This window comes from Ursus arctos, unplaced genomic scaffold, assembly GCF_023065955.2.
Source record: "Ursus arctos isolate Adak ecotype North America unplaced genomic scaffold, UrsArc2.0 scaffold_37, whole genome shotgun sequence".
NCBI lineage: Eukaryota > Metazoa > Chordata > Mammalia > Carnivora > Ursidae > Ursus > Ursus arctos.
The window spans coordinates 4,848,365-4,876,154 of record NW_026623053.1 but is presented as its reverse complement, the minus strand read 5'-3'; the positions used below and the strand labels follow the sequence as shown (position 1 = coordinate 4,876,154).

Genomic DNA, 27,790 nt, shown 5'->3' with positions numbered 1-27,790 from the left:
TTCCTCTCTCTGTTTCTTCTCCTTCTGATATTTCCATTAAGCATATGTTACAACTTTTGTAGCTTTAGGATATTCTGTTCTGGGGTTGTTGTTTTTTTTTTTTCTTTTCAATCTTTGTTTTCTTTTTTTTTCAGTTTTAGAGGTTTCTGTTCAGATACCATCACGGTCAGAGATTTTTTTCTTCAGCTGTTTCTGGTCTAAGTGCTTCTGATCTCCCACATTTTGTTTTGATTCTTTCTTGGGGTTCCATCTCTCTGCTGACATGGGTCATTTGTTCTTGCATGCTGTCTGCTTCATCCATTAGAGGGCTTAGCATATTAACTGTAGTTGTTTTAAACTCCTGGTCTTATAATTCCAGCATCTCTGCCACGTCTGGTTGATGCTTGCTATGTCTCTCCAAAGTATGCTCTTTGTTTTTTGGTCTGCCCTGTCATTTCTCCTTAATAGCCAGACAGGATGTACTGGGCAAAAGGAGCTGCTGAAGTAAGCTGTTGGGAATATGGTGGTGAGACGGGGAAAGAGGGAAGTGTCCATGGTCCTGTTAAAGGAGCTCAGTCTTCCAGTGAGCCTGTGCTTCTGGATTTTGAACTTCTATAGTTTTCTTTTTCTATTTGTTTCTCCCCCATTAGGAGGGACAAGATGGCTAAACTGGCTGGAGTTGGGAATTCCCTTTCCCCTAGGTTAGTTAGGCTCTGATAGTATCCCAGCAGGTTAAGTGCTGGTTAACTCTTCCCCTAAGGAAGAAGAGATTTCTCTCGTGCATTTCAAAGTAGTTCTTCCCCCACTCCTTTTAGCATTTGGGGGATTTTTCTCCAGTATTTACTGTAGGTACCTGATGAGCTCCTAGACATAATCTCACAATATTGTGGGGTTCCCCTATGACTGAGTGCCCTGAAGTTTTTAACTTGTCCACACTAAGCCTCCAGCAATTCATCAATTACAGTTTGGGGTTTCGTGTCCAGCACTGGTTCCTACTGCAGTTTGTGCTCATGAGTCTTTGCTCCAATAAGCTACAACTCCCTGTTTTCACTGTCTGTCTCTCCAGTCATGGGGGCAGCAGTTTGTCCTGTGTTCTCCTCCTCTACAGATCTAAGAACAGTTGTTGATTTTTCGGCTTGTCAGCTCTTTACTTGTTAGGACAAGTGGTAACTTTAAAGCTCCTTACGCGAAGGGGTGTCTGGGTGGTACAGGTCAGTTAAACATCTGACTCTCGGTTTCGGCTCAGGTCCTGATCTCAGGGTCTTGTGTTCAATCCCTAGGTCGGGCTCTATACTCATCGTGGAGTCTGCTTAAGATTTTTTCTCCCTCTCCCTCTGCCCCTCTTGCTTATGCTCTCTCTCTCTCTTAAATAAATAAATAAATAAATAAATAAATAAATAAATAAATCTTAACAAAAAATAAATAAAGCTCCCTTACATGCAGAACAAGAAACTGGAAGTCCCTGGTTTTCGTTTTGTAATAACATTTATTTTGACATAGCAGAACCTGTGAACTATAGGAAATTAGAAATATAGACAAGGAAAGATAGAAAAATAAAAATGAAGTATTCCTACCACTCAGAGATGACCTTTTTGAATATCTTATTATATATCCTTCTTGTTTTTCTCAGTTATTTCTCAGTACCTTTCAAATAAGAGAAATATTTGTCTCATCTAACTGTCAAGCCATATTCAAATTTCTCTGTCTCAAAAAAGAACATCACAGCAATCTGAGACTACCCATAGCATGAAGACATTCTGTCCCCTAAGTTTCTTTTCTAGAACACTATTAGTTGAAGAGCCTGGGACAGCTTCCCTGCTGCCTGGGAGCAACTGTGCCTGCCGGTATCACACTGGCATGATAGTATGAGTGGTGAAGTTCTCCAAAGGAGCAGCTGTGGAGGACAATAAATGAGTTGGTGCCCCATCTAGAAAGGTGGCTGGATGTGGAGCATGGATAAATTGGTAAAGCAGACCTCTCCCCACAGAACGCTTCCTAAGAACTTGAACAGCCATTAAGTGAGGAATAAAAATCTGTCAGGGGGATGGAAGCTTATCAGATATTGTCCTCAGCCCATCAACTTGTTGCTTTTCCACTTGGTTGACATTCTACTAGTCGTTGGACCCCAGACAGAGCTGATCTCTCCGTTTACAGCAAAATTATTATTTACTTCAACAGCAGTAATGCAACATGAGTCTTACTTTGGGGAATAGCCGGATGTGGCAGTTAACCTTATGTGTTGGGTGAAAATAACCTTATGCTATGTGGACATCCCAGCTGAAGTTCGAACTCAGTCATATGGCAGCAAGAAGGACCAGCTCACTTGTGAAAGTGTATATGACATAAAAAGCAAGGCTCTGCTTCACCTCCTAGGCGGCCGTCACAACCCGCAGGTGCAGGTTTGGGTACGGGCTGCAAGTGCCCAGGGAACACAGTGCGCTCACCGCACAGATGTAGACGGCTGAGTCACTGAGTTGCGCGGCTGTGATGTGCAGGGAGCTGTGCTTGGTGGTTGCATCCAGAGTCGCTGTATACCTTCCATCTGACTTTTTGCTGTCACCGTAAGTCATGACTGCCAGAGAAGCAGGACCTCTCCCGGTGCTCTGCTTGTACCACCTTAAGTTGCTAAAGGGGCTCACTGTATAGTTGCATTGCACTGTGCAGTTCGCCCCCTCCAGGACCATCAGGTATGGAGGATTCTGTTCCACTTGGTTTTTGCCACTCACACCTATTCAGAAAGCAAAGTGAGATTTAAGAAACAGATCCTCCATTTGAATGCTTCCTGATACCTTCCTTCTCTCCACAATGAGTCCCAGGTAAACTATAAAATGGCCCCATTTTCTTCTCTTCTCTTACCCCAATGCAATACATTTTTGCTGAAAATCCTAAGAACATGCTCCCTGAACTTCCCGCGTCAACCCGGCTAAAACTCTGAGTTCGCTTACAACAAAAACGAAGCCACAAAACCACCAAGGACGTTCTCAGGTGCTTCTCCATCCTTCTTCTGCACGGGGCTGCCCACAAAGGCTGACTTGTCTATTCAACGTCTTTTTAACACTAAACAAAGGGATTCTCAAGGGTGTGATCAGCCAATCAGAGACCACATGCCCCTCCAAAAACCGTCTTTCCACAGGCAAGGTCACTGAGAACACTGCCATCTTGGGGCTGTGGCTACAGCTGCTCAGAAGCTCTGATGAACCTTCTTGCTGGGTTTTCTCCATGCCATTTGCAATATTAGAGGATATAAGCCCTGTATAAGCACAGTAGACTAGTGCTGAAAACATGTTTGAACCCTTCAGTCTGAGTTCAGGCTAAAGGTGATTTTGGATCGAAGAGTTAAGCCTCAGCTCTCTTGTCTGAAAATAAGTGTAGTAACACATACCTGACAATTTCGGAAAGATTTAGAAGACGTGACGCAGGCCATCTCTTCCTGTACAGAACCACTACACTGACTGAACAATGATATTAGTACCTTGAAGACAAATTCAGAATCCAGCTGAGAAGTAAAAGCAGCCCAGAAGAGCACAGCCTGAGAGTGTTTACACTGATACAGGGAAGAAGAACACTTCCACCTCACCCAGGTCTGTCCCTCCACCGCATCAAGTTAGCTCAGTACCAAGAAGATTGCCTGGGCCTGTGGCTTCTCCCACGGAGAGGTAGGTGTGTGGAGGGTGGGGAGTGAGAATGGAGCATGAACCTGGCTTCCTAGCCTCTCAGGCCCCCTCCACGGGGCTGAGTTCTATCTTGCCTCATACGAATGCTGAACAACAGGCAGAGCCCGATCCCTTGGGACAGCTGGGAACAAAAGTAAAGGAAGGGCATCATCCTACAACTGGTACTGCTTGCAAGATTGGGAATAAGTGCAGAACTGAGGTCTTACCCCCCAAAGAGGAGAAGGAAGGGAAGGAGGCCTTATGCCCAATAATTCAAACCATGCTCCATGAGCCAGTTTCTATCTCACAGAGAGCACTGAGCAATGGACGGAGCTTGATCCTCTCAGGTAGCTAATTTTTTTAAGGTATGACCCCAAAGGCGCAGACAAAAAAAAACAAAAATAACCAAGTGGGAGCATCCAACTAAAAAGCTTCTGCATGGCAAAGGGAACAGTCAACTGAGTGAAAAGATAATGTATGGGGCTGTAGAAAATATTCGTGAACCACGCATCTGATAAGAGACTAATATCCAAAATATATAAGGAACTCAAACAACTCAACAGCGAGAAAACAAATAACACAATTCAAAAATGGGCAGAGAACCGAAATAGAAATTTCTCCAAAGAAGACATACAAATGGCCAGCAGGTATATAGAAAGGTGTTCAGAATAACAGATCATGAGGGAAATGCAAATCACACCCACGAGGAGATATCACATTACACCTGTTAGAATGGCTTTTGTCAAAAAGGCAAGAGATAACAAATGTTGGTGAGATGTAGGAAACAGGGAGCCAGGTGTCTGGGTGGCTCAGTCGGTTATGCATCTGCCATCGGCTCAGGTCGTGATCCCGGGGTCCTGGGGTTGAGCCCAAGTCGGGCTCCTTGCTCAGCAGGGAGCCTGCTTCTCCCTCTCCCTCTGTCACTCCTCCCTACTTGTGCTCTCTCTGTCAAATATATAAATAAAATCTTAAAAAAAAGAGAGAGAGAGAGAGAAGAAAGCAGGGAGCCCTGGGGCACTGTTGGTGGGAATGTAAATTGGTATAGTCACTATGGATAATAGTATGGAAGTCCCACAAAAAATTAAAAATAGAATTACCGTGCAATCCAGCAGTCCCACTTCTGGGTATAAATCCAGAAGAAATGAAACCAGTAACTCAAAATGTCTCTGTGCTCCCATGTTCATTGCAGCATTATTCACAATAGCCAAGGTATGGAGAACAGCCTACATGTCCACCAACAGATGAAGTCCTGCCATTTGTGACCACATGGATGCCCCTGACGGACATGTAGTAAATGAAATAAGCAAAACACAGCAAGACAAATACTGTATGAATCAAACCATAGGAGGAATCTTAAAAAGTTAAACTCACAGAAGCAGAGAGTAGAATGGTGGTGTTAAGGTGGCTTGGGTGTGGGCAAAAATGGGGAGATGTATTCACAGAATGCAAAGTTTCAGCCATGCCAGCTGAGAAAGTTCTGAAGATCTAATATACAAGATGGCGACTAAAGTTGTTAGTATCGCATACTTGCAATTAGCCACGAGAGTAGATCGTAAGCGTTCTCAACACACACACACACATCCCAGTAACTATGTCAGGTAGTGGGTATGTTAATTAGCTTTGTTGTAATCATTTCATAACGTATACTATATCGAAACATTATGTGAGGGGCGCCTGGGTGGCTCAGTCGTTAAGCGTCTGCCTTCGGCTCAGGTCATGATCCCAGAGTCCTGGGATCGAGCCCCGCATCCAGCCCTGCATCAAGCCCTGCATGGGCTCCCTGCTTGGCGGGAAGCCTGCTTCTCCCTCTCCCGCTCCCCCTGCTTGTGTTCCCTCTCTCGTTGCCTCTCTCTCTGTCAAATAAATAAATAAAATCTTAAAAAAATTAAAAACCATTATGTGGTATACTCTAAATGAAGACAATTTTTATTTGGCAAATTATACATCAATAAAACTGGAAAAAATTTTTAAATGAAAGAGAAGATGCATATAAAGTGCCTACAGCAGGGAATAGTTTGGATTTGGCCCTCAACTAAAATATAAACTCCTTAGGATATCTGTTCTGTTCGCTCCTATATCCTCAGTTTGTAGAAATGGGCACATAACAAAGTTTTATTGAATGAATTAATGATAATTTTTTCTTCAGTACCGATAGTGGTATTTTTTATTACTCATTTGTAATTCAACAAATTTTTTGTAGGCCTGCTGTTTGTCAGGTATGCTTGTATGTGTTGAGAATAAGCAAAGTCTCTGCTTTCATGGAATTACAGTCTAGTAAGAGGAAAGGCAGAATATTTGAGCATAGATACTGGTAAGTGGTAAGTTTAGAAGCTTGTGAAAATTCTCTTCTTATTGCTTCTATTTTCTCAATGAATAGTTGAGAATGTAGATGTATGAGGCCTCATTGCAAGGTTGAAGTATAGTATACAGAGTGGCCGGTACAAAAGATGGAAAGAGGTATACTGTGGAAACACTTATCAAAAGAAACCTGGCATACTGTATGCATAGAAAACAAACTAGGCTTTAGGAACAGAATTATTGTAGGTAAAGAAGGTGCAATGGTTAATTTTATGTGTCTACTTGACTAGGTCATGGTACCCAGATATTTGGTCAAACATCAGTTTAGAAGTCACTGTGAAGTTTTTTCATCTTTGTTTTGTTTTGTTTTGTTTTTTGTTTTGTTTTGTTTTGTTTTGTTTTGAGAGAGGCAGAAGCAGAGGGAGAAAGAGAATTCCAAGCAGGCTCCACACCACCCGGGGCTCCATCCCACGACCCAGAGATCATGACCTGAGCTGAAATCAAGAGTTGTATGCTTAACCGACTGAGCCACCCAGGTGCCCCTGTGAAGGTATTTTTTAGATAAGATTAACATTTAAGTCAATAGACTGAGTAAAGAAGATTACTCCCCATAACGTGAGTGGGGCTCATGCCATCAGTTGAAGATCTTAAGAGAAAAATACGGAGGTCCTGGAGGTAGAAGGAATTCTGCCTCCAGACTGCCTTTGGACACAAGCTGCAACATCAGCTCTTCCCTGGGTCTCCGGCCGGCCCACCTGCCCTACGGAATTTGGACTTGCCAGTCTCCACAATCACATAAGCCAATTCCTAAAATCTCTGTCTCTCTGTGTCTGTCTCTCTTTACACACACATGCACACGCGCACACACACACACACACACACACACACACCCTGTTGATCTTATTGATTCTGTCTCTCTGGAGAACGTTCACTAATACAGAGAGTATTTTTAAAAATTAATGAAGAAATTTCATATTCAAAAAATCAGTCTTTAATTTGTATACACTTAAATAATGCAGATCGTTTGCTTGCATTGTGTACTTTTGTGAACATTTGCTGGATTTCACAGTAAAATGGTTTTTAAAGTATTGATGGTGAAGATATTGCAGCCCCAAGAAATGATCCCTGAGAGACACTCACTTCAGGGAAGAACTGAAACACAGAATCGGTCCAGCAAACTCAGGAGGGAGAAGGCTGAGGGAAGAGAGGAGAGGATAGAGGGAGAGGGAGAAAGAGAGAACCTCAAACAACAGAACGGTCCATACCCATTCTGCTTAAAATAAGGGCACGATGCCTGAAATAGAGTCCATCTCAAGCAGCACCCTCAAGAGAGGCAATGGTAGTCACTACAATGAATTTCCATAAACTTCATCCAGAAGCTTATGCAGTCATGGCAGAAAAGTCAGGAAATTCCCTGCGAAACAACGCCAGGATCCAAAACACTGAGGCGGCAGCAGATTTCAAGGCATTTCAAGTAGCTGGGCCTCTTCTCAACTCCAACCCCAAGTCTCGGTTATTTAATTCCTCCTCTTAGAGAAGAACGCGAGATACAAAGTTGCATTTATTCTCCAAAGCTGGTGCCCCTTCCCGTTCTTGGGTTTATCACTTGCGAGCATGACGCCAGCTACTTCGGGTCCCCTCAACCCAAAACAACTGACAGAGTCAGTAAAACAGAGATTGTGCACATGGCCTGAAATGACCTCTCGCTATACATCTTGTCAAGTCATGGGCTGGGTTTACCTCTCCCTCCTTCTCTAGTGGCATTTCTTCCATTCACATCGTTTTCTCTGTATTAAGTTCTAGAATGGGCTCCAGGCTGAGTGGACATACATATTCTTTGCATATCCAGTAAGCTATTGGCATGAAGCACCAAAATATCCAAGTATAAATTGTGGATGAAAATGCAGTGGCTAGGTTGAAAACCTTAATAAGGAAGATTTTAAAAGTGGAAAAAAAAACCAAAGAGAATATTTAATATCAATGAAGAAAAATTAATTAGTCATTCAAGAGTGGATGTCGAGCCTGATTAGTGGCTTCAAAAGAAACAAAATGAAAGAAAATAGAAAGCCTTGAACCTCAAGTTCACTTCTTACACGCACACGCACATCCAAATTAAAGTTTTAAAGATAAAATACTTTGGGAGAAACTAAAGAAAATATGGATTGTTAAGCAGGACACATGATTCAGAATCCATTAAAAAAATTCATTAAATTTACTATATATTATTTTTAAAATTCTGGATGGCAAAAAAAACCCCATAAAGTCAAAAGGGTAATAATAAACATTTTAAAAAGGGCACGCCTGAGTGCACGAGCACAAGCAGGGGGAGGGGCAGAGGGAGAGGGAGAAGCAGGCTCCCCATGAGCAGGGAGCCCCATGCCTGGCTCCATCCCAGGACGGTGAGACTAAGACCTGAGCCGAAGGCAGATGCTTAACCAACTGAGCCACCCAGGTGCTCTTGGGTTTCGGACTTTTTGATGTGTGTTCCTCAGTCCATAATGACTACCTTCCATTCTTCTGCAGAATTTGAAAGCGATCCCTGCCAGTTATATAGGCTCTGTAAAGAACATGGGGTGTCCATTACTTACATATTCTCTCTTCTGTCCTCCTCTGACCTTCTAAATGTCCCCCAAACACACACACACACACACACACACACACACACACACACACACACACCACCTACCATAATTATTAAAATGGAATTGGTGCCTCTGTTCCCCAACCCCTTCCAGAGGCTACAGCACACACTGACACGCTTCTCTCCTAAGTGCTCCTCAGTTTCTTCTTTACTTGGTCCGCTGAGCAAGTTTGCATTGCTCCCTATACATGCAGCTCACCCTCTAAAATGTCTCTAACATCACGGTCCACCGTCATTTCTGTCTGTTCTCTTTGTGGGTTTATGCCCTTTATAATTTTCTTACCATCTATTTCATAGGGCTTCAGAAGGTGTAGGGGGAACACGTACAGGGCAGCTCTCCTTGGCACTGAAAAACCTCCTCATTCAAGGCCTACTTGTTAGAAGGTTAATGATCCATGTACTTACCAAGAATAATAGTGGGTGATATAAATATGACCACTTCCTCCATTCTGTTTCTGCCCCCACCCCTTCATGTTGAATATCAGCCTGTGTCTGTCACCTGATTTACTAGAAAAGAAGCCAGGGCAGAGGTCCCCGGACTCTCTTTTCCTTGCTCGGGTACATGTGTTCCTCCTCCTTTCTTCCCTTCCCCTCTTTCTCTACGGAAACCTGGTTTGGGGCTGAAGCTCTCCCGTCACCTCTCCTACCACACTCTGTCAGGAAGACACTGGACATCACCACCTTCTCAGACACACCGTGTGTTTCTAAAAGTGTCACAGACACAGCCACACCCACCAGGCTGCCCTGAACAACTTGTGGGGCTGGACGTTCACTACAAGGATGAGCAAGATACCCCTTCATTGTTACGTGGTTTTGCCTTGAAATCACTTACGCCCTGGCTGAGGGACTCTTGGCATCAAACTGTTCCTGGTGTCACTAAGGAACAGCTGAGGTGGGGATGTGACTTCTGGTTCCTATACTCTCGACGTCTCTATGATTTTGTGCCAAGCAGACACTGAGGGACAGACAACCACAGACTGTGCTGGAACCAGAGTGGGTCAGTCAGAGACGCTCAGCATCCAGGCCCCTGCTCTGCTCAGAGTTTGCGCTCAGCTCCCCCTGCAGTCCCCGTCACTGTGTCACTCATGGCACAGTAGTACACAGCGGAATCTGATGCTTGCACTGAGCCTTTCTCCAGGTGGAAGGATTTGGAATCTCTGTTGTACGTGGCTACAAATCCTTTATTGCTGCCCTTCTCCTGGTCCCTCGAGGCTTTCAGGAGGAGCTGTGGACCTTCTCCCGGATACTGGACATACCAGAAAAGAGTGGGATACCCAGTTGAGTAAGTACAGTTCATAGTCAAGGAAGCCTCCTCTGAGAGGGTCGCTTGGCCTTCCGTCTGGGTCACTGAGTTTCCATGGGTCTGTCCTGAGGAAAAAGAAGAGACCCGTGTCACTTTGGGCATAAAACTCTTGAATAAAATTATAGTCAAAAGTTTTGCAGACACAATGGAAGAAAGAATCCAATTTTTCAGAGGCATTTTACTTACCAAGCATTAAGAGTACCACAGTCACGAAGCCTGGAGAACATTTCATCTCTGCAGTGTCACCTAAATAGTGTTCTTCATTCTTACCATGAAGAAACGTTGGAGGGACAGAGAAATGATTAGTGCAAGCCCACATTTCACACAGGAAATGTGATTGTGGTAGGAAGCTGCGCCCCCTGGTGGACGTGGACTGAAGTGCGTGCGTGTTGGCCAGAATCCTCCCCAAGTCAGCCATGTGTTTCTTTTTTTTTCAATAATAATTTTTTATTATGTTATGTTAGTCACCGCACAGTACATCCTTAGTTTTTTATGCAGTTGTTCCATGATTCATTATTTGCATATAACACCCAGTGCTCCACGCAGTATGTGCCCTCCTTAATATCCATCACCGGGCTGACCCAATCCTCCATCCCTCTCAAGGGAAGAATGGGGGGGGGGTAAACAGAAGGGGAAATGAATCAGGAGAGACTATGGACTCTGGGAAACAGCCATGTGTTTCATCCCTGACTTCATGAGGTACATGTCAGTCTTCAGGTGCCCCTGGAAGTCTGAACAACAGCAGTCCTGTCCTCTCAGGTCTATTTGTTCTTAAGACATTACCAGATATGGAAGTTCATTAACACAGCATCCCAGGGTGTTTCTGTAGCTGGAGGGTAACAATCTTCTAAAGCATCTTACTACCGTGCTTCATATTCTCATGTGTCCATGTGGACCAGCCTGTAACCCACTGACTGCCAGGAAAGGGGATGGGGTTGAATACAAAGAAAGTAATAGGAAGTCAGGTCATTGCTGAGAGAATCTGTGTTTTTGGCATTGTGCCTTAATATTTAAAACTGTGACTGTCAGTTTTTAAGTACTCGCTAAATCTTTGTTATTTAACAGAAATAATGAACAAATGGTGTTTACTTGAAATACAGTATTTACTGGGTCCTAAAATAATACTAATCATAAGGAATACTATCTTTTTAATAAAAGCTTTTTAGAAGAAACGTCAACAGTATTTTATAGCCAAATTTTTAATAGTCAACTATTCCTAAATTTCAGAATCATTAAAAAGTGAAAAATAAGAGTTCTAGACAGAAGAAACATCATACGTGAAGTTGTCAGATCCGCATAGAATGATCTGAAATTCTTACTTATGTTCTCACGGTTTTGTTGACTCCAACATAAGGTGACTAGTGTATGGGAATCAGGCAGCAAATACTAATGCTGCACTCTTAACAGGTTTTAGCCTCAAGGATGCTTTCCATTACCATGGCTCTGTTACATTTTGTTGCCAAGATTTAAAAAAGAAAGATTCCCCTACAAGGTAAGAAATCAGGATTATGAGGATAACGTTCTGGAGAGGGGCACATCTCCTGTAAAGCCCTGTAAACAGTTATCTCCAGACATATAAATGAAAGCTTAGCTCAGGCTGTTTCCTGGAGGCCACTCTCCAGAGAATCAGGTCAAGGGGCTTCATGAGTCCAGAGCCAACATGGGAACGGTTTCCCAGATGCAGAGTGAAGTACGAAACTCAGGCCTGGAAACACTTTCGGTTCATGTATCTCTTCCCTTCCCCTCTGCCTTCCAAATCACATTGTCAGAACCTGCCACAAAACTATGCTAGAAAGGAATTTGGGACAAGCCCTTACAAACCTGTATTCCGGTACAAAGGGAGAATCCCAAAGAGGTTGGATGATGCTGGTTGAAAATAAACAGGCGGTGCCTGGGTGGCTCAGTCAGTTGAGCTTCAGGCTCTTGGTTTTGACGGGGGTCATGATCTCTGGATGTTGGGATGGAGCCCCCATGGGCCTCCAGGCTCACCAGGAGTCTGCTCCAGATTCTCGCCCTCCCTGTCTTCCTCTCCCTCTGCCCCTCCCCCCACCCATGCTTGCACTCCCTCTAGCTCCCTCTCTTAAATAAATAAATAAACAAACAAATAAATAAATAATCTTTAAAAAAAAAGAAAGAAAATAAACAGTATATAGCACATGGATGCAAAAGACATTATACCTTAAAGAAAAAACATAGTTTCCGGCCAATGAAAGTCTACAGGAGAAATATTTTGCTTTTTTAGGTCACACAAGAAGCCTTGGACAATGTTGAGGGAAAATGCTGCATAGTAAATTTGGATATTTAATGGCTTTTTAATGCATAATTTACATACAATAAACTGCACCAAATTAAACAATTCTATAGTATTTGACACATGTATATATTTATAAAACCATCACCACGATCAAGATAATGAACACATGCATCACCCCAAATGTTTCTTCGTGTCTCTTAATCCCTCTCTCAACCCTCTCCTGCCCCTATATCCAGGAAACACTCCAATCATGAATTAGTCTACATATTTCATCATTTTGTATAAGTTTTGTACAAATTGCACTCTTGTCTGGCTTCTTCTCAACATATTTATCTTTAAATTCTTCATGGGTTATAATTATCAAGGCAGGTTCTTCTGTTGCTGTGTACTATCCCGTCACGTGCTTATAAAACAATTTGTCTATTCACCAATTGATGACCTTATCAATTAGTCCCATGGCGCTGTTACAAATAAAACTGCTGTGAACAGTTGTGTTTAAGATATTCTCTAGACATAAGCTTTCATTTCTCTTGGGTCCATATCTGGGAGAATGGCTGGATCGTATGGCAGGTGTACAATTGACTTTGCTAAACCAATTTGTTCTGGTAGATGCTTTGTAGAATCCCTTGCATTTTCTGCTCAGTGATGTTGCTATTGATAAATATAAGTTCACTTCACCCTTTCCAAACTGTATGGCTTTTGTCTCTTCCACGTGTCTTATTGCATTGGCTGGAAACTCTGCTTCAATATTATATACAAGTGAGAATGAAAATTCTTCTCTTACATCCAAAACTAAGGAGAAAGCATTTAAGCTTTCACCATCAAGTATGACATTTGATGCAGGCTTTTTGTTGAGCCCTTTTTAAAGGTGAGGATTCCCTTTAATTCTATCTAATTTGCTGGGACTTCCTCTCAGGAATGAATCTGGATTTGTCCAATATTTTTCTGTACCTGTTAAGATTACCCACCTAAATTGCTCATTAGTTCTAACCTCGTCAAACTCTTTGGATATATTATTGATACATTGTCACAAAAAATACTGAAGAAGATATCACTCTCCCATTTTAAAAATAATGAAGCAAAGCTCAAAAGTATCAAGAAAGTTCATGGCAGAGCTAATAGTTTAGAAAACAGAACTGGATGATAGCAAAAGCCTGTTCCCTGTTTTGATCAATATAGACTATTGTCAGAGAAGGATTGAGAGAGAGACCAGATGGTCGCTAATGACTTTTCCCCAAGCCCTTGAAATATTTTAAGACGCCCTTTAGCAGGTTCTTTATTTATGCAAATGGAACTGATGAAGAAGAATTAAATAATTGCAAGTTTGTCTCTTTTACCAAAAGAGGAAAGAAAACATAGCATAATGGATACCCAACCTGATACTCAGGAGCTGACCACTGGATAGGGGCTTCACCATTCCGTTTAGACCCGTTAGTAGACACCTGATTTAAAAAATGCACGGTAGCAAGAGTGACAAACTCTTCCAGGGTTTCGTGGTGCACTGATATGTTGGAGCCCCATCCATGACTAGTGGTCACTCTCTTTCTCTGTTCCTTGAAACCTGCTTGTGATAATGCAGTCCAGAGCATAGTTGCTCCAATTAACTACTATAAACGTTTCCAAAACATTTGGAAATAGAATGGCCTTATGATCCAGAAACTCAACTGTTGTCGCGCACTGAAACAAAGTTCTCAGACACCCGTCTGAGCGGCTGTGCAGGGCTGCCTCTGCAAGGGAGAGCCGCAGCAGCTGAATCCTGCAGATAGCTCTTATTTTGTTTTTGTTTTTTTTTATCAGAAAAGCAGGGACAGATGCCTCCAAGCATAGGAAAGGAGTAGAAGGGGATGGCAAGTATCTTGAAGCAGGCTTGCACTCTTCCCTACATGTAGGCACGCAGTGAGTCAGTCATGGGATAAGGGAGGAGTGGGAGGTCTGGGCGAGCAGTCGCCAGGTGCAGAAAGGGGGGACTGAGGATTACATGAGCTTTTAGCTTATGTCCTGCCCCTGGGCATCATGGGGTCCTGCTCCTACTGGACCATTGCATTTAATAGCCTGAGAACAGTAACACTGCTGACATTTTAGCTGCTTCCACAGTCACAAGTTAGGGCTTCCAATAAGTTTTCTAAGAATAACCACATTCAGCTTCAGGATTCTACTAAAAAATGGAAATAATTTGGCTATATACCCGCAATATTGAGATATTTATGGATTCTTATTTCCACCAAAAGGTAGAAGCAACCCAAAAGTCCATCCACAGATACATATAGATAAACAAGATGCGGTAGGTACATACACTGTAATATTACTCAACCTTACAAAGGAAATAAACTCTGTCACATGCTGCAACATGGATGAACCCTGAGGACATTATGTTAAATGAAATGTCACAAAATGATCAATATTGCAGAATTCCGCTTCTATGAGGTATCTGAAGTCATCAAACTTATGGAAAGAGAAAGCAGAACGGTAGTTCTCAAGGACGGGAGGGATGGAGCGATGGAGAGTGATTGATTAATGAGTACAAGTATTTAGTTTTTCTTTCTTTTTTTTTAAAAAGATTTTTATTTATTTATTTGACAGAGAGAGACAGCCAGTGAGAGAGGGAATGCAGCAGGGGGGTGGGAGAGGAAGAAGCAGGCTCCCAGCAGAGAAGCCTGATGTGGGGCTCGATCTCAGAACGCCGGGATCACGCCCTGAGCTGAAGGCAGACACTTAACAACTGAGCCACCCAGGCACCCCTAGTTTTTCAAGATGAAAAGAATTCTGGAAATGGATGGTGTTGCTGGTTGAACGACAATATAAATGTATTTAATACCACCGAACTGTACACTCAAAAATTTTTTAAATGGTAAAAATATATGTTAAAATGGTACAAGTTTATAATTAAAAATGTTTGAAGAGATTCTAAAGATTTCTATTTTACACATCTGCCTTTCTAGCAAATATAAGAGAGTGTTGCAATGCAAGACCAATTATCAACCATCCATTACCATCGAATTTTAAGACACTGGAGAAATGGGGTTGGAGATGGAAGTAGGAAAATGGAGAGAATGAGGATTTTGGAGTGTGGAGAATTGATCAAACAGGCAGCGCCCGGAAGTGGGCAAACTGAGCCACATGTTGGCAAAGGTGCTTTTTTTTTTCTTTTCATTATAATATTTTATTATGTTATTCACCATACAGTACATCCCTGGTTTTTGATGTAAAGTTCCATGATCCATTAGTTGTGTCTAACGCCCAGTGCACCATGCAGTACGTGCCCTCCTTACTACCCATCACCGGTCTATCCCATTCCCCCACCCCCTTCCCCTCTGTAGCCCACAGTTTGTTTCTCATAGTCCACAGTCTCTCATGTTTCATTCCCCCTTCTGATTAACCCCCCTTTCTTTATCCCTTTCTTCCTCTACCGATCATCCTAGTTCTTATGTTCCATTGATGAGAGAGATCATATGATAGTTGTCTTTCTCTGCTTGACTTATTTCACTTAGCATTATCTCCTCCAGTGCCGTCCATGTTGCAGCAAATGTTGAGAAATCGTTCTTTCTGATGGCTGAGTAATATTCCATTGTATATATGGACCACATCTTCTTAATCCAGTCATCTGTTGAAGGGCATCTCGGCTCGTTGCACAATTTAGCTATTGTGGACAATGCTGCTATGAACATTGGGGTGCATACGGCCTTTCTCTTCACTACGTCTGCCTCTTTGGGAAATACCAGGCAAAAGTGCTTTTGAAGGAGTGTTGAAGTCAAGGGCAGGAACAAAGAGGAAAATTCACCCTCTGCACCTCCACAGTGTCCCCCTAAGAGCCCCTAGTTATGAGCATTTGGAAATAAGACTGGTGAGAAGCAGGGAAACGTCCAGGATGCAGACTGAGCAAAGCTGCACTGGAGGCGTTAGTAAGATGGAATGAACACCAGTACGGACTACGTCACAGAGCAGGCACGTGAGAAACTGAATGTGAATATGATGACTCACAGCAAACAAACCGAATTAAACTAAGTCATTAAATGGTATAAAACATCATGATATAAAACAAGAAAAGGAAAATCACACAGACATTCATGGCCTTTCTTACTCAAACAATGCCTGTAACATAATATACACATAAATATGTACTGAACAAATTGATCTGAAAAATCCTGCAATTCCCACACATTGTTACTGAGTTTTGAGTCAAGGGTTTCTAAACTTCCTTAGCCAATCGTTGTAGCTGAATCTAATTACAAAAGGGCAAATTCTTTTTCGTGACGATTCTAGTCTTCAGTAAACAATTACAACATAAATGTTCAGGGATGAGGAAGGAAATTATCCAGAGAGGTATTTTCCTAGAGTGAGGTTTCCCTCCAAGCCTACACGTGTGCTGCCACAGCCCTAGCCACTTCCTGTCTGTAATGGCAATGCCCCCCTTGGGCCCGACAGCAGGGAGGGGCATCAGGAAGAGCCCTGGGTTTGGGTACACCTCCCTCCATCACGCCGCTCACTGTGGCTTCCCTCAGTGCACAGAAATACACTGCGGAGTCCTCCAGCTCTGAAGCTGAGATGACAAATTGGATGGATTTTCTTGTCTTCTGGAAATTCAGTGAGTAGCGACCATCAGTGGCATTTTGCTGGCTGTAAGAATCCTGACGAATCAGGAAAATCATCGCCCCACTGCTGGGCTGCTTGTACCACAGTAGGCTGTAACTTGGGTCACTTGTACTAAATGTGCATTCCAGAGCGACAGCCCCCTTCTCCTGCACTAACATCGTCGGTTGGGCTTGAGTTACCTTCTGGGCAATACTGGATCCTGAAGGAAAAAGCATAGAATCAGAGACTTCAGGAATATGTGATGTGCACAAAGAACTTTCTATTTTACACACTGTCGTCCCTCCTTCCCAAGGTATCCGCAAGATCCTATCTCTCAAGCTTTTAGGTCATAGAGGAGGCATATTCCCACAGGGACCGTCTTACCTAGCCACACGGAAGCCACGAGCACCCTCAGAAGCCTGGAGAGCAACATGTTTGAGTTCTCCCACTAGATGGAAATGTCTTCTTCTTCTCCTTCTTCTTCTTCAGTTTCGGGGCTTGGCACAGTGAGGGGAGCCTGACAGGGTGAGGGAAGGATTGCTGAGTATGTGCTGCTGTGGCCCCAGAACAGAAAGCAGGGGTTTCCTGGTGGAGCAAGTGTGTGGGTCCTGTCGTAATTATGTTCCAGCTGAAAGTCTCACTACCGAAAATTCTTTTCCATTAAGCAACTTTAATTGAAAACCTTACATCTGAAAATAAGCATGAGCAAAATTTATATTGAAATGAGGATTTGAGGATTGATGGTTTAACTGTGATGTTCATTCATTACATGTGTGATAAAGTGGGTGCGTGGCACTTACCGAAAATACGACAGGTGGGGCTCCCTTTGGGAGCACATATACTAAAATTAGAATGATACAGAGAAAATTAGCATGGCCCGGGTGCAAGAATGACATGCAAAGTCACGAAGCACTCTATAACTTTTAAATACTACATGTAATGAATTATGGAAACCACATAAGATTTAAGAATTATGAAAAAAGAATGTAAGAGTCATGTATGTTCACACTATGTGAATTCACCCAAGGTAGAGATAAATCACTTTATGATAAGAAAGTAAAGTGTTTAGACTAATCACCGTCGCTCTTTCAATGTAGCATATTGTTACACCAGTGTTCCTTCTCACGACCCATGTCTGCTCAGATGCCTATGTTGGACCCAAAGACAGAAAAATCGAATCACTCTTTGCCGAAGAGTTCGGGTTGCAGCCCTCAGACCATACATCCTGTCACCGAAGTCTCCTTCTCCTCACTGTTTCATCGCCACAGCTCAGCTCTGCTCAGAAAGGCCAGAATAGGGGCGCCTGGGTGGCAGAGCGGTTAGGCGTCTGCCTTCGGCTCAGGACGTGATCCCAGCATTATGGGATCAAGCCCCACATCAGGCTCCTCCACTATGAGCCTGCTTCTTCCTCTCCCACTCCCCCTGCCTGTGTTCCCTCTCTCGCTGGCTGTCTCTATTTCTGTCGAATAAATAAATAAAATCTTAAAAAAAAAAAAAAGGCCAGAATAGACAGCAGAGTTTGGCCATTAGGTTATCAATCTTTTGAATTTATATTTTTCCGATTACATCAGTTGAACCTAGTAAGCTTCCATGGTTCGTACGCTCAGTTCTGAGCACTCGAGGGGACCACCCGGTCTTCTTATATACCTTCTCTCCCCCAGTACCCTCAACACATGCACACACATGCACACCCGTGCACACACAGGCGTGCACCAGTGTGGGCAATGACATCTCCCTCAATTCTCCAAAAATGTGTGGTTCTTCTTTTCCCTGACCCTTCTCCGAGGGCACAGCCCACATGGAGGGGCTTCCACACCGGCCCCGGATTTCCCCTCGTCTAGTCTTCCATGCAAATGTGCCCCTCTCCACATACAGCTCATTTTCTGGAATTGGTTGGCATCACTGCCTGCTGATAGCTTCTTTCATGTTTCTGTTTGTGCCTATGGTTTTCTGCCCTTTGGAATGTCTTTCCTAAATTTTTTAAAGAGTATTAGAGAGGCGCCTGGGTGGCTCAGTCAGTTAAGCTTCTGAGTTAAGCTCAGGTCAGGATCTCAGGGTCCTGGGATTGAGCCTTGTCTCCTGCTCGCTGCTCAGCAGGGACTCTGCTTCTCCCTCTCCTTCTGCCCCTCCCCCTGCTTGTGTTCATACACTCTCTCTCAAAAATAAATAAATAAATAAATAAATAAATAAATAAATAAATAAAATCCTTTAAAAAAACAATACAAGAGAAATCAAGAGATAAAGGTGTATTATTAATCTACCATTTTTTAAAAGATTTTATTTTTAAGTAATCTTTACACCCAGCATGGGCTCGAACTCAAAGCCTTGAGATGCAGAGTCCCAGCTCGACCCACAGAGCCAGCCAGGGACCCAGGTCTACCATGTTTATTCAAATGTCTGAGAAAACTCTTATTATATATCCTTCCAATTGTTTAAAGTATATTTTTTACGTGCATTTATATTTACACAGGTTGGAAAATAAAAATTACATTTTAAACCAAGTAAATAAAAAAATACTTTAAACCAAGAATATATAACTAACATAATAGGGAATATATTAATATTCTGATCATAGCTCATTCATAAAATCTGCAGATAAGGAGATAATAATTAAGGAAGATTGAACAATAATGACAAAGTCTTGCACTGCAACACAGATATTGCTTTTTTATTATTCTTTATACAACTTCACTGACTCCCATACATTCTCCCAAACCCATGATTTGTGGCTCTCTGTGAGAGGCTGCAAAACAGGAGGTAGAGAAATCTATAGGATTTCCCTCCCAGTGTCACGTATTGATCTATATTGTTGGGAAACATCAGTGCAAGAGCATTTCTCTCACCGTATTTTCTGGGCGCTGAGAATTATCTCACTTGAGTACTTACTGTCAGAAAGCCAACTGACCTATTTACCTATTCAGAACATGACCCACTTTCTCCATTCTGTTTCTGCCCCCACCCCTTCATGTTGAATATCAGCCTGTGTCTGTCACCTGATTTACTAGAAATGAAACCAGGGCAGAGGGCCCTGGGCTCTCTTTTCCTTGCTCGGGTACATGTGTTCCTCCTCCTTTCTTCCCTTCCCCTCTTTCTCTACTGAAACCTGGTTTGGGGCTGAAGCTCTCCCGTCACCTCTCCTGCTATATTCTGCCAGGAAGACACCTGGCAGACGGCATCTTCTCAGACACACCGTGTGTCTCTAAAAGTGTCACAGACACAGCAACACCCACCAGGCTGCCCTGAACAACTTGTGGGGCTGGATGTTCACTGCAAGGAGGAGCAAGAGACCCCTTCATTGTTACGTGGTTTTACCTTGAAATCGCTTACGCCCTGGCTGAGGGACTCCTGGCATCAAATTGTCCTCCATGTCACTAAGGAACATCTGGGGTGGGGATGTGACTTCTGGTTCCTATACTCTCGATGTCTCTATGATTTTGTGCCAAGCAGACACTGAGGGACAGACAACCACAGACTGAGCTGGAACCAGAGTGGCTCAGTCAGAGACACTCAGCATCCAGGCCCCTGTGCTGCTCAGAGTTTGCGCTCAGCTCCCCCTGCAGTCCCCGTCACTGTGTCACTCAGGACACAGTAGTACACAGCTGAATCTGACGCTTGCACTGAGCCTTTCTCCAGGTGGAAGCATTTGGATTTGCTGTCCAAGGTGGCTTCAAATCCTTTATTGCTTCCCTTCTCCTGGTCCCTTGACTCACTCAGGAGGAGCTGTAGACCTTCTCCCGGATACTGGACATACCAGAAAAGAGTGGGATACAAAGTTGTGGTATAGGTACAGTTTATAGTCAGGGAAGCCTCTTCTGAGAGGGACACTTGGCCTTCTGTCTGGGTCACTGAGTCTCCATGGGTTTGTCCTGAGGAAAAAGAAAAGAGACCTGTGTCACCTTGGGCATAAAGCTCTTGGATAAAATTATAGTCAAAGCTTTTGCTGATACAAAAGAAGGAAGAATCCAAATTTTAAATACATTTACTCACCAAGCATTAAGAGTGCCACAGTCACGAAGCCTGCAGAACATTTCATCTTCGAGTGTCACCTAAATAATGTTCTTCATTCGTACCATAAAGAAACCTTGGAGTGACAGAGAAATGATCAGTGCAAGCCCACATTTCACACAGGAAATGGGATTGTGCTGGGAAGCTGCGCCCCCTGGTGGACAGGGACTGAAATAGTGCCTGTTGGCCAGAGTCCTTAAAACACTGAGAGACAACATGAGGCTGGGCATGCAATTGCTACTCCAGACCCCTTTATAAAATCTAAACCTTGGAGAAGCTACAGTAATTCAAGAAGCTGAATTAATGAAAATCTCATATATATGTCATTTTACAAAAAAATTATGAGGTCAGTGTTGGTCAATATGTTTTTAATGTTGGTCACAACTTCCAAATACTATAAAGAAGATGAGGTCTCTTAACTTTCTAACTTTTCTTAACCCTTTCATGTGTCTCCTGCATCCTATGAGAAATGCACAGCAAATTCATGAGTATTTGCTGTATTCATGTAATTAAAAAAAAATAGTGTAAGAAATACAATGTCTCAGTAAAAAGACAATTGTAAAAGCTAAGAAAAAATGCTTGAGAAGGTCATCTGAATATACATTTCCAACTAAGAGCCTGATGTAACCACCTCTTTAAAAAGATAAAGACAAAAGCATGGAAAAGCTCAATAATCCCATCTTAGTTACAGAAAATTTGGCACTAAATTTTGTAAAGAATCACTATGAATGATTGATTTTCCTGATCCGTGGAAACAAGATATATCAAAGTCAGGACAGCTGCCTGGTGCAACCAAATGATCTCTAGGGAGCACTTGCTACGATCCACCAGAGACAACACTTCACGCTGGGAATACACTGGACACAACATTAAACAAACACTAGTGGGGAGACTTTTCTAGGATGGCTGACGATGGGGCTGTCCATGCCTTTCTGGGAGTCAAGGAAATCCCATAAAATCTGGAAGGTAGAATACGCCCTGAAATACTGTCCTAAGGAAACATCTGAGTATCTCCGAAGGGATCTGACACAGTTGCGTTCCCTCCATGAGCTATGAGGGTGGACAGGTAATGGTACGTTATTTTCTACGTGGGTTGAACCAGTCTCTTGCCTGAAAGCCGCAGCAATCACAAGAGTTAAATATCAACTGGATTTTGTGTTACTGCCTATGCCATTTCAATTACTCTCTAGGTAGCAGAGGAAATTTCTCTGGGACAGTTAGGTAAGGTTAGGCCTCACACAGAAACTTCACTTCTCCTGTCACACACCAACCCTCTGGAAAAGTGGAAACATCAAATGGAATATTAACACTGAAATGAGTTACTGTAGCAGTTCCCCTTGAACTACTGTGGCCTGGTACAGCCTTAGCCCTCATGGCCCTGCATCCTTCCCTTACAAGTCCTAGACGGGCTCGTGACAAACTGCTCACTGTGGCCCACATAACTCAGATGCCCCAACCACACGCATTCCAACCTTCACAAATTGAACTAGACACTCTTCCTTTCATCCCAGGTACAGACTGCTCTGTGGACAGTCATTTAATCACCATCACATGACCTAAACCTTTGGTGCTCTGAACAAAATCCCAGAAAAAACTGCCCTTGAGATATATGAAATGACCTTATATATACAATTTATTACCAGTTTGGCAGATAAAGTAGGAGAAATGGATCCTTGGTTACATGTTTATCAACTAGTATGACATTATGCATCCTTCACTGACAGGAATTGAGAGAGTTACTTGTATTGGAGATCTTTAACTGAGGTTCTCTGGAGAATCAGCAGAAACAGTGCACAGATAAGAGTACATGCAAGCATTGAAATACTTGTGCGTGCACGTATTGAAATGAGCATGTAATTGCATAAAGCAGACAGTTCCACCCAGGCCATTAGAAGAGAACTCTCCTATATGTTTGGTACCACCAATTTTACTCCATTGCATTCTTTTGAGGTTATTTTGAACCTTTAGAGGTATTTTCCCATTTTAATGGTGAAGTGTTACGTATTTCTGATTATCTTGACTTTGTTCTCCTATTAATAAAATAAATTCCATACGCATAGCCTTTATTTGAGACAATACCCACCACAGTGCTGTAGTTCAGCTCTGCACAGCCATTGCCAGTGCGACAAAGTTTAAGAATTATTGCAGGGGTGCCTGGGTGGAACAGTTGGTTAAGCACTAGATTCTTGGTTTCAAGCACAGGTTGAGATCTCAAGATCATGAGATTGAGCCCTGCATTGTGGTCCGTGCTCAGCGGGCAGCCCGTGTGGGATTCTCTCTCCCTCTTCTTGTGCTCCTCCCACTTGAGCTCTCTCTAAAATAAATGAAATAATTTTTTAAAAAATCACTGGATGTGTCATTTCATATGAACTCCTGGAAAAAACAAGTAATAACCATACCCTAATGCTACTGCTAGAGTGAATCTTCATCAATTCAGTTACCCTTAAAATGTGAAAAAGTATCTACTGATAAAAATTTAAGATGACGTTTGCACAAAAAAACTCGTGCACAGCACGTGACTCATCTTGATTACATGAGCTGATCCAACCTTCAGCACAATCTCTGCGATATCAAGTGGCAGACATATTTTGTAGACTATGTGTCAAGTCTCTAAAGGAATTCAGACACTTGAAATGATGAGCTATTCCTATGAAAATAACATCAAAGTTCAAAATCTCAGCGGTAGGAAACACTGAGAGTGGTGACAGAGGTGAGGTCATGGGTGTGCCCGGTAGCATGTGCTTCCTCCCACCAAGACATGCAGTTCTCAAACGATTGTGTGTTGCATGCTGCCATCAATTGGACGCTTTTAAAACACAAAAATATGAGTAGACCAATGTTGCGAGGAGTGGGGGATATGGAAGCGTGTAATGGCAGAAGAATGGCAAAAGCGAGCTTGGGAGAGCAAAGAAACTATTCTGTACAGTGATTGTACGATGGTGACATGATCTATACAATGTGTTAAATTTCAAAATTCACAGAAATGGACACCAAAAATAGTGAATTTTCTACATAATTATTTTAAAATAAAAAATGTAGGGGCACCTGGTTTGCTCAGTTGGCTAAGGGTCTGCCGGGAGGTCGGGTCATAATCCTGGGGTCCTGGGATGTGGCCCTGCATTGGGCTCCATGATCAGCCAGGAGTCTGCTTCTCCCTCTCCCACCACCCCTCCCCCATTCCTGCACACCCCTTCTGTCTCTCTCTTTTTCTCTCAGATAAATTTAAAAAATCTTTTTAAAAACTCGATCGAGGTATTATAAATAAATAAATAATTTCAACACTGACATCAAAATGGCAAAATAGTAATTTTCTACCATCTCCACCACCCCTTCCCCCCAAAAACCCAGAGATTTTCATAGTCATAACTAAACCAAAGAGAGTGCCTGTGAAGAAGTCCAGAGAGGAGACACAGCACACCATGGAACAAAACAATCTGAGATTGGACAGATTGAGGAGGGCACGAAGACCAATTTCACTTTACCCTCCTCACCCCCGCCCACGTGACACGGCTCCGAGCCCAGAGAAACCTTCCAGCCTGTGATTTCCGCGTGGAGGGAAGTGAGAACATGTGAGTGAACACATGGCCCTCCAGCTCCGGAGGGGGCTGCCAGAGAGAAACCTCTTTCTAGCCCAGCCAGAACACTGAGGGGTACTGCTCACTGGGGAGCGGGGTGCACTTGGCAGAACAGCACCCAGGGCTCTTGGGGGGCAGTAAACCAACAGGGACCCAGAAGCCATGGCACAGCCTCCATGGTTAGCCTGCAGCTCCCCACAGATGGTCCACGGGCACACACGACACTCAGTGCCTCACCCACACATCATCGCACCCTGCGACCTGCCACCAACGCACTCCGGGGCAGCAAGAGGGAGCTTCTGTAAGCGGCTAGTGAGCATCTGCAGAAAGCAGCCCATCTCCTGGATCTGGAGAAACCATGCAGAAGCAGTCAGCACCAGCCTGGAGAAAGCCAACGAAAGGGAGACTCTCAGCACCCAGTCTAGCCTCACAGGATGGAGAGAAGGCCCTGAAGTTGGTGCTCCGCGGTCCCAGCCAGTAGGAGACAGACACGCCCACCGTGTGAAGGTGTGAAGCCTGACCCTGTCTGGATCTGAGCTACGGGCTCCCCGCGCACTCCGGCTAAACCCTTGCTGCTTCCACTGCGTCAGTGCTCGTCTAAATAGGATCGAGCGTTCAAACCTGTAGCAACGGCACCCTCTGTCTCGCTTCTGACTTAAGAAGAAATGAACTGATAACATAGACGCGTGCTTCCTTCCGACCCCATTGTCAGGCCTGCAGGAAATGGGCCAATCAGGAGTCAGGTTGCTTCTGCTGCAGGGAGCTAGGGGTACAAGGAGCAAGAGAATCAAGCCCATCCACGTGTTGGGCTACAGTCCTGACCTCCTTTGTTCTGTGTGATAAACTGAATTTAATCTGATGCGTTTCCCAATGAGAACAGCCAGTTAGCAAATAACTCACACCCATAACTCAGCTAAGAGGAACCATTCTCACTCTGCCCATTGCCAGTTAGATCCACCGTTAGTTAGGAAGACTTAGAGGGACTCGACGGGAGCCTACCCTTGAGCAGGGGTGGAAGAATGAGGGAATTAAATATTTACACAACTTCTTTATTTCCTTTGACTTTTTTCCAACACTAGAGATACCACTTCTTCTTCTTCTTCTTTTTTTTTAAAGAGCATTGTGGCTAGTAATGTTTAATTCTGTCAAACGTGAACACGTGGCAGGGAGGCTGGCAGCCGTCATCTCTACATTAGCCATTAGTCCAAATGCCTTTGTGCAATCTGCTAATACTAGTAAGGTGGCTGACACACACATGTAAAAATTTCCCACATATCTCAGAAGGAAGATTTTCATTATAACGATAACAGAAAATTACAAGTCCAAGAATAAATTATCTTCAAACAACTGAGCTTTATTAAAAAAGAAACGCATATACGTGGAAAGAAACAGTATGTTGTAAAACAATCAAATAATCGGATATACAGAATAAGGACATTTCTTTTCAAAATCAACTTATAAGTTTAATTCAATCATAAAGCTTAAATTAAAATGATGAGTAAGTAGCAGAATTCTCCTTCTTTCCTTAACATCTACTGGTAATTAATTATGTGAAAAAGTTTGTGCTACTTACTAAAAATATATCAGTGAGTGAAATACAAAAGTCTGTCTCCTAAATTCTACGAGAGGGTAATTGTGAACAGAGACTTACAAAATTTTGTAAACGAGAGTAGATTTCTGAGTTTTATCTGAAACTCACATTGTCAAATCACTCCCTATCTTAATTTCCCTCAAACGCACAAATAGTACATACCATTCCCGGGCTCTAAAGGAAAACCTGTTCACAATTTCTTTTTTTTTTTTTTTTTTAAGGATTTTTTATTTATTTATTCGATAGAGATAGAGACAGCCAGCGAGAGAGGGAACACAAGCAGGGGGAGTGGGAGAGGAAGAAGCAGGCTCCCAGGGGAGGAGCCTGATGTGGGGCTCGATCCCATAACGCGGGATCACGCCCTGAGCCGAAGGCAGACGCTCAACCACTGTGCCACCCAGGCGCCCCTGTTCACAATTTCTGAACAAGAAAGTGATCAAAGCACATAGAAAATTTCAGCAGTCAACTTTGCCCCAAATACAGAGGAACAAAACTAATATGAAACCATAATTAATGAAAATACCTCAAAGAGCTATTTGAATCACAAGTTAAATGAAAACTTAAAATAAATAAAATTAAAAAAAAACACCAGATCTTTGAGGGAAAGATTTGATGAAGTGGCAAATGCTCAAAGCAAAATCCATAAAGTGAAAAAATCATGAATGTAATTCTAATAAATATTTGTAGAGACTAAAAGGAATATTAGCAATATTATCTGTTTACAGAATTATCACTTTCATGTTTCTATTTTCCATACTTCTATATTTGTCATGTGATGTTTTAGAATCAGAAAAATTATAAATGCTATCTTTGAAACTAGTATTAAGTGCCCACTCATAATAAGGACTGTATTAGTGGTTATTTACAGCAGAAGACTCTGAATAGCCAATGTAAAGTCTTCTTAAAACCTGAATTTCAAAATAAAACATTACTAACTCCATTCAAGAATCCACCAAAAAACAGTCATTCAACAAAATGTTCTAACCCTGTCTGCGTCATCTCCATCCTAATAGTCTTATTATATGCTTTTAACATCTAACACATTAGCTTCCACCTACAGACAGACAACAGCACAAACGCTATCCTGGAAGGTCTGTGTCAAAGGCCAGGGGGCTGCCCGGTGGCAGGTTTGAGTGCAGGCAGCAGGTGTCTGGGGAACAGTGTGTGCTTGCCGCGCAGAAGTACACAGCTGAGTCTTCAGGCTGCGTGTCTGCGATGTGCAGGGACAGATGTCTGGCCATCCTGTTCAGTAAGACAGTGAGCCTTTGGTCTTCTTTTGTGGTCATGCTGGAACGAATGTCTATAATAAGCTGGGGACCTTTTCCAAGCTCTTGCTTGTACCAAGGGAAGTAGACTGAAAGACTATCTGAATAAGTACAGTTGATGACAGAGCTGCGTCCCTGCCGCACACTCAGGGTAGAAGGCCGCTGCTCCACAGTCTCTCCTCGGCTGAACCCTGTGCAGAAAGAAAAGGTCAGAGAAAGGAGAAGAGATTCCAGGTTCTTACGCTTCAGAATGCTCTTTTCTACACTAACGGGAGGAAACCTGAGTAAAGCCAGTCTTGACTTCTGAAGACTGTGCACTAATATCCTCCGTGTCCCATACTTGACAACTCACAGCTCAGCTGCAGCCACGAGAACACGATTAAAGCTCCCCTGGATGTCCTCATGGCTCCTCCCCGTTAGACCAGCTTCAGAACTGCAGCCTCCAGCCAGCTCATCTCCTGCTCTTGCCAGGCAGTCCTCTTCCTCTAACAGAGGACTTTCCCACATGATCTCCCAGCCAATGAGAAAAAGGCCCTGCTCCTGCCACAGTCTAGTGCACCAGATGCATGAAAACAAGCCCTCCACGTGTTCTGCGTCGGCGCAGGTGCACTTCCGTCTGTGGTCACAGCGCTACTGATCTCACCGGGGAAATGCGCT

The 27,790-nt window shown here is 43.2% G+C and overlaps 1 non-coding gene and 2 gene segments (V, D, J or C); 1 reads left to right on the top strand and 2 right to left on the bottom strand.

Annotated features, from left to right (window-relative positions):
- The first annotated feature begins 17,516 nt into the window (after nucleotides 1–17,516).
- Nucleotides 17,517–17,621, top strand: LOC125282613 (U6 spliceosomal RNA). The gene has a single exon (XR_007189690.1). It is a non-coding gene; the product is annotated as a U6 spliceosomal RNA (small nuclear RNA).
- A 2,607-nt stretch (nucleotides 17,622–20,228) lies between these two features.
- Nucleotides 20,229–20,730, bottom strand: LOC113249375 (T cell receptor alpha variable 9-2-like). The segment is given in 2 exon segments: nucleotides 20,229–20,563; nucleotides 20,685–20,730. Coding segments are annotated over 2 exon segments (381 nt in total).
- A 5,950-nt stretch (nucleotides 20,731–26,680) lies between these two features.
- Nucleotides 26,681–27,574, bottom strand: LOC125283568 (T cell receptor alpha variable 13-1-like). The segment is given in 2 exon segments: nucleotides 26,681–27,324; nucleotides 27,486–27,574. Coding segments are annotated over 2 exon segments (429 nt in total).
- Nucleotides 27,575–27,790: the final 216 nt, after the last annotated feature.